This window comes from Paramisgurnus dabryanus, chromosome 11 (genome assembly GCF_030506205.2).
Source record: "Paramisgurnus dabryanus chromosome 11, PD_genome_1.1, whole genome shotgun sequence".
Taxonomy (NCBI): domain Eukaryota; kingdom Metazoa; phylum Chordata; class Actinopteri; order Cypriniformes; family Cobitidae; genus Paramisgurnus; species Paramisgurnus dabryanus.
The window spans coordinates 12014622-12029572 of record NC_133347.1 but is presented as its reverse complement, the minus strand read 5'-3'; the positions used below and the strand labels follow the sequence as shown (position 1 = coordinate 12029572).

The following is a 14951-nucleotide window of genomic DNA, read 5'->3' as shown; positions in this document are numbered from 1 at the left end:
TTATTGTTCATTTATTGTTTTTTTAAGTTTACTGTTTTACTATTGGGTAGTATAACTGCTTACATTGTTTTCATTTGATAATTTCCTTTTATTAAAATATATCTGTACGATATCTTTACTAGCATTACACTCTTAAAAATAAAGGTTCAAGTTTTCTTCACAATGATGCCATAGAACAGTGGTAACTGTACTAAAAAAGTAGCCCTCCAAATTGTTTCATCCATTGTGGTAACAATGAATTTTTCCAGTATACATACAGTATACAATCACGCTTTTGTCTTTCATATGCGACTGTTTGAAAGACATCAGGAAGCAAATTGCGCTCTCAACACTGAAGTGCATTGCAATGTTAACTTTGTGGCATCTATTTTGAGTCGTTTGGGATGCAATGACACACAGCCCTCTCACCATGCCTAGCATATTGCTTAGTCACTCCATCGCTTATGCTGCTCAGACATTCACATAACAATGCTGCGGCCATCACAAGGTTTTTATGAAACTGACTTCACGCAACTTGCATTTTGAACCACGCTCTGTTTCACTTTGTGCTCACACTGTGCGTTTTAAACCAAACCTGAGCCCAAGTAAACCAAACCCACCTCTGCAACCAGGCCAGGGTGCGATTAACCAAACCGCACACATGCAAGGTACGGAGCGATCGCACTATTAAAAAGAACCAGGCTTTGGGGTTGAACACGCTCAGGCGCAGTTTGGTTTGGATAATGGTAAATGGACTGCATTTATATAGCGCTTTCATAGACCAATGGCCATCCAAAGCGCTTTACAATTTTGCCTCACATTCACCCATTCACTCACACATTCATACACCGACGGCGGTGTCAGCCATGCAAGGCGCCATCCGGAAGGTTGGTGGTGGGAGCAGCTGGGGTTAGGTGTCTTGCTCATGGACACCTCGACACTTGGTCAGGTGGAGCCGGGGATTGAACCACCAACCTTCCGGTTTGTAGACAACCTACACGAACCACTCAACCACTGCCGTACTGTGAGTACGCTCTTAGAACAACTGTCTAGACAACCAGGAATAGATGCACCGCACTGTGACCTTTTCATTACAAGTACCAGACCCAGTGATCCAATTAAAGATGTGACTGTCTGATGTATTTCCATAAATAGATTGCTTTTTAGCAAAACTAGCCAAAAAAACTTCTATGGAGCCTTTTCACTAGGATGGCGATCAAAACCAAACAATAATCAACTGTTCAATGAATATAACATTTTTATGGGTTAACGTGCCCTTTCTGCTATAAATAAAAATAATCACTGTCTCTTTTCATACAATTAGCAACCCAGTCATAAGACTCACATTAGTCACTTTTAAAATATCAGAATAAGCTTCATTAAGTCAGTCCAAATATAACACATTTATAAGATACAACCCTTATTCATATACATGTATATATAGACGGTTTCATCGGACGCACGTGATACACGTCTGGATCCGAACCTTACTTCCGGTTTCGGTTTTTTAATGGTCTGACTAGTTGCCAAACTGATCTCTTGAACAAAAGCCTCGTCGAAAATAACAAATGTTTTGGTTTCCTAGGTAATCTGTGTGTTATTTTTTTGCTTGTTATATAAATAAACTACGTTTAAAGTACTTTGTTGTTATTTATTCTTAGCCGAGTATACCGGAAGTTACGTGCGGACCGCGACAGCCGCTTGTTTATGTTGTTACTGCTGAAACCGTCTATAAGACAATATGCAGGCATGCGGTAGTTGCGTTTCTACTTTGATCTGTTTGGCTTGCCCTCCATAAATAACATAATGATGAGCTATAACCTTTCATAACAAGTGTTACATCACATAACCATGTGAATGGAAATTAGATCCATGCACTATGTATCAAGCAGCCAGAGCATGCAGTCACTACAGGCATATGTTTTAGTCTTTTAGTTCAAATATCAGCATCACATAGCTACACAAACAGGATATGGATGGCTTTATGAATGGTCTTGGTCTCTGTTCAAGAAAGACTTCTTACCCTGGAATAAGAGAGAAGTCTGGAGTCACTGACTGACTTGATGCAGCTGTTGCACATCTGGGAAAGGTGGAGAAACATCTTTCTGTCATTCCCTCTCTTCATCCCCGTCTCCTCAGAAACACTACAGTAAAAGAGATATTGGATTCAAAACCCCAGCCCATTAAAGGTTGTTCCTCTTAACTTTCTAAAATAAACACTGGGTGGCTCCGGATGTTGGTTTAAATTAAACAAAAGTGAGGTTTATATCTTTTAATGGGGCTCTGTCTGTGGAGAGAGGGAGAGAGGGGGTTAATGTGGAAATGTTCCAGGCTTCCTCCACCTCTCTTTTCCTAATTGAGATTAAATCGGGATCAAAAAGATGTTTAGGACCTGTGCTCCCTGTAGGTGTAAGAGCAGGGAGGACCCTTCCATCAATTGTAGGCCTTGTGTTTATTTAAGATATGGCAGGTTGATGGTGGTCACACCCTTGGGTGTGTTACTTTGCCCTAGCAGGGAGTTGGACATTTTCATGCTTTGACATAAGACCCATCTGTGCCCCTGGCTCCTGTTATTTGATTCAAGTTTATGTTCACAGAATATGTTAATGCTTACGTTGACTTGAGTTATGTTCCTGTGGCTCAATGGGTATCATTGTGTTAGCAATGCAAAGATCATGTGTTCGATTGGAAAGAAATGTATAGATTGCACTGTAAGTCGCTTTGGATAAAAGCATGTGCCAAATGCATAAATGTAAACTTGCATCTATAGGGCTGCATGATATTGGGGGAACTGAGATTGTGATATTTCAATTTTCTGCATTTTGCGATATGAGAACTACTGGATGATTTCACCAGATGATTTAAAGAGCACCTATTTCATTGCTAAAAACAATGTTATTTTGTGTATTTGGTATAATACAATGTGTCCGCGTGGTTTATAATAAAAACAAATTATTTTCCACACACTGTACATTTTTGTAGCTCCAGATTTCACTCTCTTCCTGAAACGCACAGATTTGAAAAGCTCTGTGTCCCTGATTGACCAGCTAATCTGTACGTTGTGATTTGTCTGAATACGTCAGCCGAAAATTGTACGCTCCTTACAATCTTTGAAATATTCGCACACAATGCAATGCTAACAGGAGATACCATACAGGCTGTGAGTCCAATTGGGAGGAATTATGATAATGTCTGTCTTGTCTACATCACCAATCCCAGGAGCTAAACTGTTGCCTACAATCTGTGTGTTTGTGTAGTTCACGAAAAGAGATTTACTTTGGAGACGATAACTCCCGTCATCGTTTACTTTGGGGTTTGTACCTTTTGCATATCGTTAACATGTACTAATACATGCTTATACACCAAAGGAAATGTAAAATCGTGAATCGGACAATAGGTGCTCTTTAAAAGTCTGTTTGAGAGGAATTAACTTTTGCCTTGCATTTCTTGTATAGCACTGAGATGGCACATTGAGGTAAGAGCTGCGTGATGGTTTTACACACTCTTCAAAAACAGTATTAATTGTTACCACCATGTTTTTTACGAGGGGAAACGGTTTTCAAATAGTGGCAAGGGCATCCAAAATAGTTTTCCTTTAGAAAAAAATGCCCTGCATTTTGTGACTATTGTGATGTCGATGCTGAAACATTATTGTGCAGCCCTACTTGCCTCCATTAAATTAAATGGGAATTTTGCTGATTTTAGTCTATCTATATCTATATCCTTTTGATTTGACAATTAATAAGATAGACTCTATTTTCATTAATGCATCTTTCTCATTCTGGAAAAATGAAACTGAAGGGTTGATGACTTATTTTGCAATACACATGACCAACTAAACAACACAGAAAATGAGAAAATCCCATCTTACAACCTCAAACCAACTCGCAAGTAGCAAATTATGATTCAAATACACGAATTTTAAAAACCAAAACTGATAAAACCCAGTGTTACAATGTCATTTCTAGATGTAGCATGTTATATAATCCCAGGAGTGAGCCTATAATGATAAACCTCCATCTTTTGAGCTCCTCTGCTGGTGGACTTGAGTTGGCATAGGTTTGGAAAATCCAAAGAAAACACATGCAAGGCTCAAAGGCAAGCTGCTAATTAATTACATTTATCAGACAGTCTCAGTCTGAATAAATGCTGTGGGAAAAGACATTTACATTTAGTCATTTAGCAGACTTACAACTTACAAATGAGGTAAACAATAGAAGCAATTAGAGCAACACAAAAACAACAATACATAAGTGCACTAGAACTAGTCTCATCAATCTAACACAGAATACATAGCCAAGGGTTAGTTAGTAATATTTGTTTTACAGAAACTGTACAGATTGAAAAACGTATTAGTAAGTGAGGTGTTGGCGGAAGAGATGACACTAGACAGACAAACAACATTTAGGTATAGGGCTAAACTCCCCTTTTTGAATGAATGTTTGTTTGACACACACTGTATTTTATAATATTGCTTGTTTTTGCCATTCTAATAAATGTTGCATTTAATTTAAGTTATTTAAGTTAAGCAGAATTCCTACCATGAATTGTTCAGTCAAGTCACAAGCGGTTATAGAAAATAGTTAAACAAGCTCAATCAAGGTCACACACAAGTCTGGAGTCAAACAAAAGAGACATTTCTGTTGTGAGCCCCACTCACTGTTTGAACTGGCTGAATAAGGTAAACAACGCAATGAAACAATCCTTGTTTCACATTAAGGACAGGAATCCTGGCATGCGAGTATTTGAACGCATTAAAGAGTTTGGTCTGTTGAAAAATGTTTGTCTGTATATGGGGAATCTTGGGGATCTCGGCCTCTTGGGTGCAGTCTTTCCAACACTGAATTTGGACAATTAATCTCCAGGCCCACTGTCGGGGACAGGAAGTATACAATTTCAGGATTTCCATAGTAACAGGCAGACCTTGGCCTTTGGGCTACTTGCTAGCTTTTCTTCTCTTTGGTCTTTTCAATGGTCTCGCTGTGAACTACTTTGTTCCCCAATTGACACGGTCAGAGAGTACATAACTGCAACTGAATAAATCCTTGTTAGTAACTAGAAGATCTTTGCAAGCGATCCATCTGACACAAGGGACAGTGATTTGCCTCAAACTGTGCTTGTTTACTGACGTTAATGTTTGTTATCAGTCATTTAAAAGTATTGGCCTTTAAAGAATAAGTGGACTCAAAAAGGAAAATTCTGAGGTAATTTATTCACATTCATTCTTAAACAAATGTAAACATTTATGATGCTTTTTATCCACGTAATATGTAACTAAGGCTGCGAGTCAATAACATTATGCCTAATATTGTTTTTTAATTCTCTTTCCATAAGAAGTAAGAAAGCCATAAAAACATGGGTTGGAACATTTGTGCTTAACAGCCTACTTTTTTTTATTACGGTAATTGTTTATACCATAATATAGTTGTTTTTGCGAAATAACTAATTGAAACTAATTAAAATAAACTTTATTTTTTTTAGTTTTATGATGCGCGCATCTGAGTTATGACGTGCACTTTACAGAGCACGTGAATAAATGAGCACGCGGAAAGTGCGCCAGTTAGTTACTGAGGTAAATTGTTACAATCCCATTTCTTTACAATACATTTTAAAATATCCTTTTCGCTTTTCATTTATGCATTCTATCATGATTATTGATCGCGCTCAAGTGTTAACAATCTAACACACCGCGGTTCGACAAAAAACCAACTCTCCCGGGTGACAGGTCGTCACCGCTAAACACCCGAGACGTCAAAACTTATTCACATCAATCTTACTGACAGTTTTCTTGTTTCCACAGCTGAGTTTCTGTCCAGTTTGGGCCAGTATGAGATCGCCATCCCATTGCGTGTGGGGCCGCGCGGGGAACCCCTTCCGGAAGTGGAGACCTCACGCGGACACGGCCGACACCGGCGTAGCACAGAAGATCCACAGCTGTATTATCAGCTGTCAACGCCGAGCGCCGACCTCCTCCTCAACCTCACGCAACGGGGAGGACTACTCTCGCGACAGTTTCGCGTGGAGTACTGGAAAAGGGGGCACATGGCCTGGAGCCACCCGTACTTGCCCAATTGCCACTATGTGGGTCACCTGCAGCACCAACCTCACTCGAGTTCTGTGGCTCTTAGCAACTGTAATGGCCTGGTGAGTTCACTTGTACTTTTTAATAAAGGCACCTGTATACACAGTGGCTAAATTCCTAGAACTGACACACCTTTACACAGCGCACCATCCATTTCATCCTGTGCCACACATTGCACTTTAACCCAATCACAACAATTTGTACCAGACTGGACTCTAATGTAATAATCTAATATATTCAGGCCTACCATAACCGACATATTAACCCACTGCCCACCTGCAACTCTCTTGTGTGTATTATGAACGAACAGTCTGTACCTTGTGTATATATTCTGTGCATAGTTGTGTACTGTATGTGCATTATGTGTAACTGTATTCTGCACTCACCATTGAACATGTGCTATTAGTGATGGGGTATTAAAAGTGATTTGAAGCTCCATACAGTACAGATGCAAAATAAATAGACATACTGTACAAATCGTAAGACATATTATACACAAAGAATATACACAAGGTACTGTTGTGCACAATTTAAAAAATCCAGGTGATGTCCATAATGCTGCAATAATGAAGCATGAACATAATCTCTTCTTTCCACACTTGAGTAAGCTGTTACTGCACTCATAGAGATCTGAAATGGGCAGCTGTTTCTCCGTCTCTCTCAGCTGGTGTAAGGCTCGGTTCCAAAAACAGGTGTTTTGCAACCTAATGAAGGATTTAGTTTCAAGCGGCATGCTGTGGCACGCTCATTTCTTGCCTGAGGTGGTAAGGCACCTGCATAAATAGATTACAGAGGCAAGACTAATGCTTATTTATCCTGACCCTTCAAATATTTTATTTAGTCCATCTGATAAATGCTGTGAGACATCATGCATCCTGTGGTATCTGGCAATCTAACTGGTTGGCATCAGATGCTTATACATTTTCTCAAGCCAATTATACAACCTCTTTGACTCATGACCAGTTTGGCAGCCTGGTTGCTAACATTGAAAGATTAAGATTGGAAGATTGTTCATAAAGGCGGGAATAAGCTGCGGGTTAATTACTGGTGGTCAGAGTAGCATGACTTAATTCAGCAGGGAATTCAGCAGTGTGTCCACAAGAGCATCACTAAACACATTAGAGGATTACACAGCCTTTGAAAAGTTTGTCAATGGGAGATTAAAAGAGGAAACGATGACACATGCTATGCTAAGATCCTTTGACCATTAGCCATTATAAGGTCCGATTTCATCCAGGATTATTACACTTGGTGTCTGATTCAGTGCAGCTCATTATTGTAAAGTGGGCACTCTAATGATACAATGATTTGATTATCTTGTAACATGCCCATCATGCAAAATCAGATCCTCTAGGGAGGCCAGAGATCAAGAGCCACCAACTGTTAAGTTCTTTCACATGCAAACAAAAGCGCCTCACGTACGTCAATGTCGAACACTTCACGCTAATCTGGAGGCGAGGGGAAACGTTAATCTGTGGTTTTTACAGCAAGGGGTCATTGTAGCCGGAGGTGAGGAGTACCTTATCGAACCCCTCGTATCTGATGCAAACTCCACCAATGAGGGTGGCAGAGAAGGGCGCCCCCATGTGGTGTACAAACGGTCATCTCTGAGATACCAGAACATGGACCAGTCCTGTGGAGTCATTGGTGAGATTAAAAAACACAAAATGTAGGCTGTCTAAAATCAGCATTATTCAGATTAAACCAGCTGGTATCAGTTGCACGGTTCCCACGGGTCCTTGAAATCCTTAAAAGTTTGTGAATCTGGGGTGAAAATTCAAGGCCCTGGGAAGCTTTTGAAAATATACATACATAGATACAGGTCATTGAAAGTGCTTGAAACTATTTTATGCAAGAAGTTTTCTGGAAAAAAATCTATATTATTCCCTGTGTAGTGTAGGATAATATCATAAAAATTCAAGACTTTTTAAGCACACGTGCTAAACTGTTCGCTTTAAAGGCTTATATCTTCTGTATGCGAATGTTGATTCATATCAAAATGCTTTTTTGCATAGTTGTGTTTGACAAATGAAAACGTCTCGGGTTACGTATGTAACTGTTGTTCCCTCAGAAGGGAACGAGGCATTGCTATACTTCCTGTTTCCCTGTAACGCTGTCTTTGGCAATATTTCAGATAGCGATATACTTCATGGCTCCCGCGTCACCCTGTCTTTGTCGTTAAGCCTTACCATTGGTTGAATTTGATATACACATTCAAATGCATTTACCCTTGGAGGTGTCACCACAGTGACGCAGCGTGAGTTCCCTCGAAAGGGAATTGTAACAATGTATCTTTAAAGGTAACACGATGTAACCTTGCTCTCACTTGTATCCCCACATCTAGTCCTTGATTTTGAGGGTATTGGACCTGGAAAGTCCTTGTAAGGTCCTTGAATTTAAAGTTAACTAAGGTGTGGGAACCCTGCAGTTGGTATAAGCTGGTCTACCAGCCTTGCCCAAATACGTTTTTATGTGGTTTACCCATGTAAACCAACAAACTAGACAAGTTGAAACCAACAAAAGCTTATTTAGATAATAGTGTATGGTTTTGTCTAAAAAAAGTACCCAGTAATGGTTTGCCAGGTGGTAATGTAACCTTTATCCTTTTGGCTATTTAAAAAAAAAGATGGGCCATACAAAGGTGTTACATATTTATTATTGCTAAATTACAGCTTTTTGACTAATAACAGTGTAAAACTCATATTGTTCTTTTGCTTATTATTAATAACTTGTTTTTCTCAGATGAAAAGCCCAGTAAGAATTATGGATGGTGGCAAAGAACAATAAAGCCATCACCCAATCAGATGGGCCGGGGTCAGTTACCACTGAAGCGATCTGTCAGCCGAGAGCGCTACGTTGAAACCCTGGTGGTCGCAGACAAGATGATGGTTAGCTATCATGGCCGTCGTGATATTGAGCAGTACATTCTGGCCGTAATGAATATTGTAAGTTTCAAATCTCCTTGCACTTTTGGTGTGACATGTTTATGGCAGCTCATCAAAATCGTTAGCAACATTAAAAATGCACAGTCTGCAACTATGCTATGAGAAGTAAGATGATCTTCAAAGTATGGTTGAACCCCTTCAGGTCATTTGTGTTGGCTCGCCAAATAATGATTAAATAAAAACCAGTTGTCTAAGCAAGTGTCTTCTGTATGAATCCACATTTCTTCATGCAATTTATAATCCCCATGGGCAATCTGTGGCATTACTATGAATTGTTTTACACCTGTGGAATGTGTTTAATAAAGATCTTACCTCACCATTTTGCCCCAAGGCAGCAGTTTGCGCTTGTTTTATAGTTGACAGTAAAATGTCCATCTTTCCAATAAACAGCAGGATTACAAAGACAGACAATTGGCCCGTTTTTTAAGACTGGTTTTTTCTTGTTTCCCTGGAGGTCAGGTTGCCAAACTGTTCCAGGATTCTAGCCTGGGGAACGCAGTGAACATCGTTGTGACCAGGCTTATTTTACTGATGGAGGACCAGGTATGTAGCACATTTGCTAATACACATTAGCCTGTCAAAGAATTCCTTGTTTGTTCATTTACAGGCTAAAGTGTCTGTCCTAGTCTAAACCAGTTGAGACACAAGTTTGAACTGTTTGCTGCCCGGCTATGCTGGGTGTGTCTCCCGTTAGTCTGCCATGACTGCTCTTTTTGTTGATTGAGACCTCTCATATTGGCATAGCAATGAATGTACAGGGCCCAAAAATGTTATGCAAGTTAAACCTAAGGGGAAGGCAGGTGTTTAACACTGTACCGCCAGTGTTCTCACCATCGCCCCTACGTGCGATCAGTCTACCTCAGTCGTGCATTCAAGCCGTCCCTTCTGTCCTGCTCTGGGTGAGATGACAACACGTAAGCAAGTTGGTTTGCAGGGTCACTGGAACTCATTGACAGAGTTGGGACCTCATACAGAGAGCATAAAGGGTAGGGAAGGTAATGGAGTGTTTTTCTGGTGCTTTTAATGGACCATTAATGGTCCCAAATTGCAGATGGCTAAAAATAAATACTCTTGTAATTTGTTCCGCATAAGGTCGTTTGACAAATGGGGATGGACCGGTAATTAGGAGCAGCATTAGGCGTGTTGAGATAACCACAGTTTCCAAATGAGAATACCCCACCAACCTCTTTAGGTTGGAAAATTGGGATTTAAAGCAGAGGACTGTGGAACGATACTGTTAGAAGCTATGCCAGTGTGTGTATTCCTGTCTTCCTATATCGCCCACCCCTAAAGCCCAGAATACACTGCAGGATTTTTGCACTCCTATAAGATCATTACCTTATTATGACACTGTGCGACATGGATCGTTTAAACTAGGGTACGACAATCAGGTAGATTGTACGATGATGATGCGGAGGCTTCGACGGCTGCGTCACACTTTAGCGCAACTTCACCAGCATGCGCTAGTGGTACACAAATACCAGTACGCAGGCCGTATCAGCAAACACACCGTCCTTTGATCGTGCTGAATTTCAGATACTGTCAGAAAACTATTGTAGGTTATCTTTGGACGCAAGACCGGGAAAACGGCTATCTTTGAACCTCTCTCAATGTACGACATAGGACCACCGATAAAGAGCCACGATCACAGAAATCGTGACGATTGTTTCATGATGGAAATCTTTCATCTGGGACAGCAAAAAATAGTGCAGTGTATCCCGGGCTTTATGGACAAAATTGTGCAAAAGTCTTAGGTCACTACTAGCTTTGTTCTTTTAGTAAAGATTTAATGTCCATCCATATTTATTTTCACTCTTTTATTAAGATTACAAACAAAAAACTACAGTCCACAAAATGTTAAAGAAAATGTCCAGGAAATATGTATACAAAATACAAAAAAAAATATTGTTTATGTTCTTCTAGAGAAAGTCAGTTTTTATTGTGACCTCCCTTGGCACTAAGCACATCTTGAACTCTTTTAAGAAGACTAAAGCCATTAGATTAAAAATAATGGTATATGGTCACTATAACATTAGAAAAACAACAAATCTGGCATGGTGGCCTAAGACTGCACAGTACTGTATATGTATAAAAATCTAAATGCTTTTCCTTTATGTTTTGGCCAGCCCACGCTAGAGGTAAACCATCATGCAGGAAAGTCTTTAGACAGCTTCTGCAAGTGGCAGAAATCTATCCTGCACCGGAACGGCCATGGCAATGCCATTCCTGACAACGGTGTTGCTCACCATGATACAGCCGTCCTCATTACTAGGTCAGTTTGTAACACTTTTAGCACTCCATTGGTCTAGAAACGGGTCTAGTTTAAAGTTTTGTATTGTATGTGACAGGAAAGGGCACCATGTTTGCAATAACTAACATGGTGTTCGGAAGAACAAGCTATTTATGTTACATAGAGCTATACTTTTAATCTATACAGTTTGTTTATTTAGCAGTTAGGTTTCATTTTTGTGTCTGCAAGTTAAAGACAGGATAGGCAGGAATTATCTAAAAAACTTTTTTACAAATTTGTTTAAACTGTCTTTCTATACCCATACATAATTAAAATGTAAGTACTCTGAAAAAGAGAGTATAAAACTCGAGTGTCTTTAGACCCATTCGGGACGAAACAAATGATTGGCTTGCGCGACTATCACTCTCTCACGCGACCATGGCACCACCCCTGTTGCTATGGAATCTGCCCATACATGCGCACACCTGATTGATTTGAACGTGCACGAGGCACTCTAGGAAGAGCAAAAGTACGGCAGAGAAAGAGCATTCAGAACTCACAGTACCTGCATATCCAGTCAGCGAAGGCAAACAAGGCAAACAAAGGAATAAACGAAGCAATCAAATGAGAGTAAATATCGCGTGGCTTTTCCGCGAGTCGACGATGCGGTAGTGGTATTGTCTTCGGAGTGTAGTCCTCATCAGAGTCAACAATGCTTTCATCACAGAAACTCTTCCATGCAAAACACTGGCTTAATAGTGAGTACTAAAAGCCATCCTATTTGTTTATATTCATAGTGATAAAGTTAGGTGTATTATTAAATGTGATTGTGACATGATGTTACTACATGCACCGTGCTCCCAGCTGAGCCGGTCAGCATCGCGCGTTCATGTGTTTTGGGGGCGTGGCTTTAGAAGAAACCCAGAAGGGAGGGGGTGGAGTGAATGGGAAAATGAGCTGTGTTTACAACAGTGGTGAGAGGTTTACAGACACTCGATTTTTATACTCTCTTTTTTAGAGTACTTACATTTTACTTATGTATTGGTATATAAAGACAGTTTAAACAAATTTGTAAAAAAGTTTTTTTTAGATAATTCCTGCCTATCCTGCCTTTAAATGTGAGACTACATTTACATTCATGTAGATGTTCATAGTGACTTACAGTGCATTTAAGTTACACAATTGATCATTTTTGAGTGTGCCCTGGAAATCAAACCCATGTGAAACCCATGATCAAACCTCATGTTTCAAAAAGAAAGCGAAAGTGAGAATAAAGTAGAGAAAGATTAAGATGTTTGTATGTTGGGTCTTTCAAGGCAAACTTTTATCAGACGGTATGTCTGCTTTTCCTTTCATTGTCTTCACCTCTCTTATCAGGACAGTGTCCAGTCTGTGAACTGTCTTTGCTCTCGATGTGCAAACACTTGGTTGGAAGTGTATGTGTGCAGCCAAAGCAGTTCAATCACCCTAACAAAACTTGTGTAAAATTTGTTTCCAGGTATGACATCTGCATCTATAAGAACAAACCCTGTGGAACACTTGGTAAGATATTCATCCATTCATCGCCCTATCTGTTGGCATACAGTAGAAGAGCTCAGATGCAAAAGCCGATAAACGCCACCCCTGTCGAAAATGGGATAATGATATTGACCAAATGTTCTCGGCACATATTATATGTTGTGCTTCAACTCCACTTAATCCCGACCTCAGGCCATTCAGAAATACCCATTTGTTGATCTGAGAACCGACACAGCGATTTTTCAACAAAGTTCTCTAAGTGCACAGAAGAATTGCATAAACAATGTTGCAAGTACGTTGGATTTCAATTGGCGAGCTTCAAGAGTTTTTACCCTGTTAAAAGAGGTTTACCGATTATATTATGAAATTGACCACATTTTTTAGCCTGACTGAACCTAAACATATAGAAAACATGTCAGATGTGTTCATATATAGATGTATATTTGTTTATTTGTGCCTCAATTTTCTCTTATGCCATTCTGACAGTTATAGGTTTATTAATTTTGTATAATTTTAAACTTGAATAACTAATAGTTTGTAGAGACAAATTTTTTGAGACTTATCTAGTATTGTGTATAAGTATAAATGCATATACCGTATAACAGCAGGATATATATATGTGTGTGTTTTCACGTAAGGTCTGGCACCTGTTGGGGGTATGTGTGAACCGGAAAGAAGTTGCAGCATCAATGAAGACATTGGTCTGGCCACTGCTTTCACTATTGCACATGAAATAGGACACACGTGAGTGTCTCTTCTGCTTCTCTGTTCATACCTGACTTTTAAACTGAAATTAAAAAAAAGTAAAGAAAGAAAGCAGATGTCTCAACCAGTATGCTTTAATGTATAAAATGCTTTATTCTTTTCTATACACATCTAAAGAATTGGAAATTTCGGTAGTACCTGCTTATGTCATCATGTAAATGCTTCTTTGACCTCTATACTCTGCATCTCATTAAAAAAGACAGCTTTAGGATAGCAAGGATCAATTTAAACCAATGACCCATTGGCTTAATTTAAATCTGAACACTTTCTCTCTGTGTTTCAAGATATTTGCAAATGATGACAGAGTGAAATGGCTCAGGCTGCTGTCTGTTGGGGCGCTAGGCTTTTCTTTTGTGGTTTCTTGCACTTTGAGACGTTGAAGTATTTTTTACTTTGTGACCCAGCATTCCTCTCAGTTTGTGCAACTTGTTCATGCATATTTATGGGTTTATGGGCACGCCTGACTGATATAGCACACATATAATTACGCAAACTTTCTGAAAATTCCCATGAAAGGCAATGCTGGTGTCGTTTTGTTAGGGGAAAGGTATTTTGCTATCATTGTAAGATTTCAGCTCTGTTTGTGCTGGGTCACTGATTTTCTTGCCTTGGCTACACTCACAGGCCTCCAGGCTGTTTTCATAGGTGGTGAAGTCATTAGTGGTCTGGTTTTAATGATTTGTCCAGGTACCTTTGAACTGATGGCCATTTGACGCTGTGCACTGGGGCTGTCTAGACAAGAGGTCATATGTATAACTGTATGTATGATCACAGAAGTGTGTGTGAGATGAGTTTGTGTTTGTGTGCACACATAGTGCATGTGATTGAGTGAGTGAGTCGTGAACAGTTTCACACAAAGTATTTCTAAAACTGTAGGGGAGAGCGGGGCACAACCAACGCTTTTTGGTTTTGGCTCAATCATTAAAAAAATATTTGAATTTGATTACTTGTATTTTTCTTGTGATGTACATCACACAAATGACCATTTAAAGTTTGTTTTTATTACTTAACATTCTTGGACAATTACACCAAACATGACAGAAGTGCAAACGTTACAACTTTCCCCATTGGTGGGGTTAATTGTAACAGGCAGGGGGTTAGGCACTTGCTAAAAATTAAGTTTGCAGGCAAATATTTCAATACTATTATGTCTGTATACTTGAAGTGGATATTGTTTATTTATCTGTCAATGATAGACAGGTATCTACACTATTCATCCCTCATCTAACCATAGTTCAATTATAAATGGATACAAATGTCTAAATATGTGAGAAAAAGCATCACAATTATGACAAAAAAATGATATGTGATCCAGTCTGTAAAAACATATTAAAATTTTGAGATAAAGAAATCAAAGTCTGATTTTAGCCATTCATTCATTATTATTTCAATTTTGACATGACCTTATTCCATCAATATTAAAGATATGAAC

General features: G+C 39.3%; 1 protein-coding gene across 1 annotated transcript in view; it reads left to right on the top strand.

The window, feature by feature from the left end:
- Positions 1 to 14951, top strand: part of adamts10 (ADAM metallopeptidase with thrombospondin type 1 motif, 10) — a 63079-nt gene that overhangs the window by 9309 nt on the left and 38819 nt on the right. The window contains exons 3-9 of the mRNA XM_065246783.2: positions 5780 to 6123; positions 7549 to 7708; positions 8804 to 9006; positions 9466 to 9549; positions 11133 to 11278; positions 12735 to 12778; positions 13393 to 13498. Of these exons, the coding sequence (XP_065102855.1) occupies positions 5780 to 6123; positions 7549 to 7708; positions 8804 to 9006; positions 9466 to 9549; positions 11133 to 11278; positions 12735 to 12778; positions 13393 to 13498 (1087 nt within the window). The remainder of the gene's footprint in view (positions 1 to 5779; positions 6124 to 7548; positions 7709 to 8803; positions 9007 to 9465; positions 9550 to 11132; positions 11279 to 12734; positions 12779 to 13392; positions 13499 to 14951) is intronic.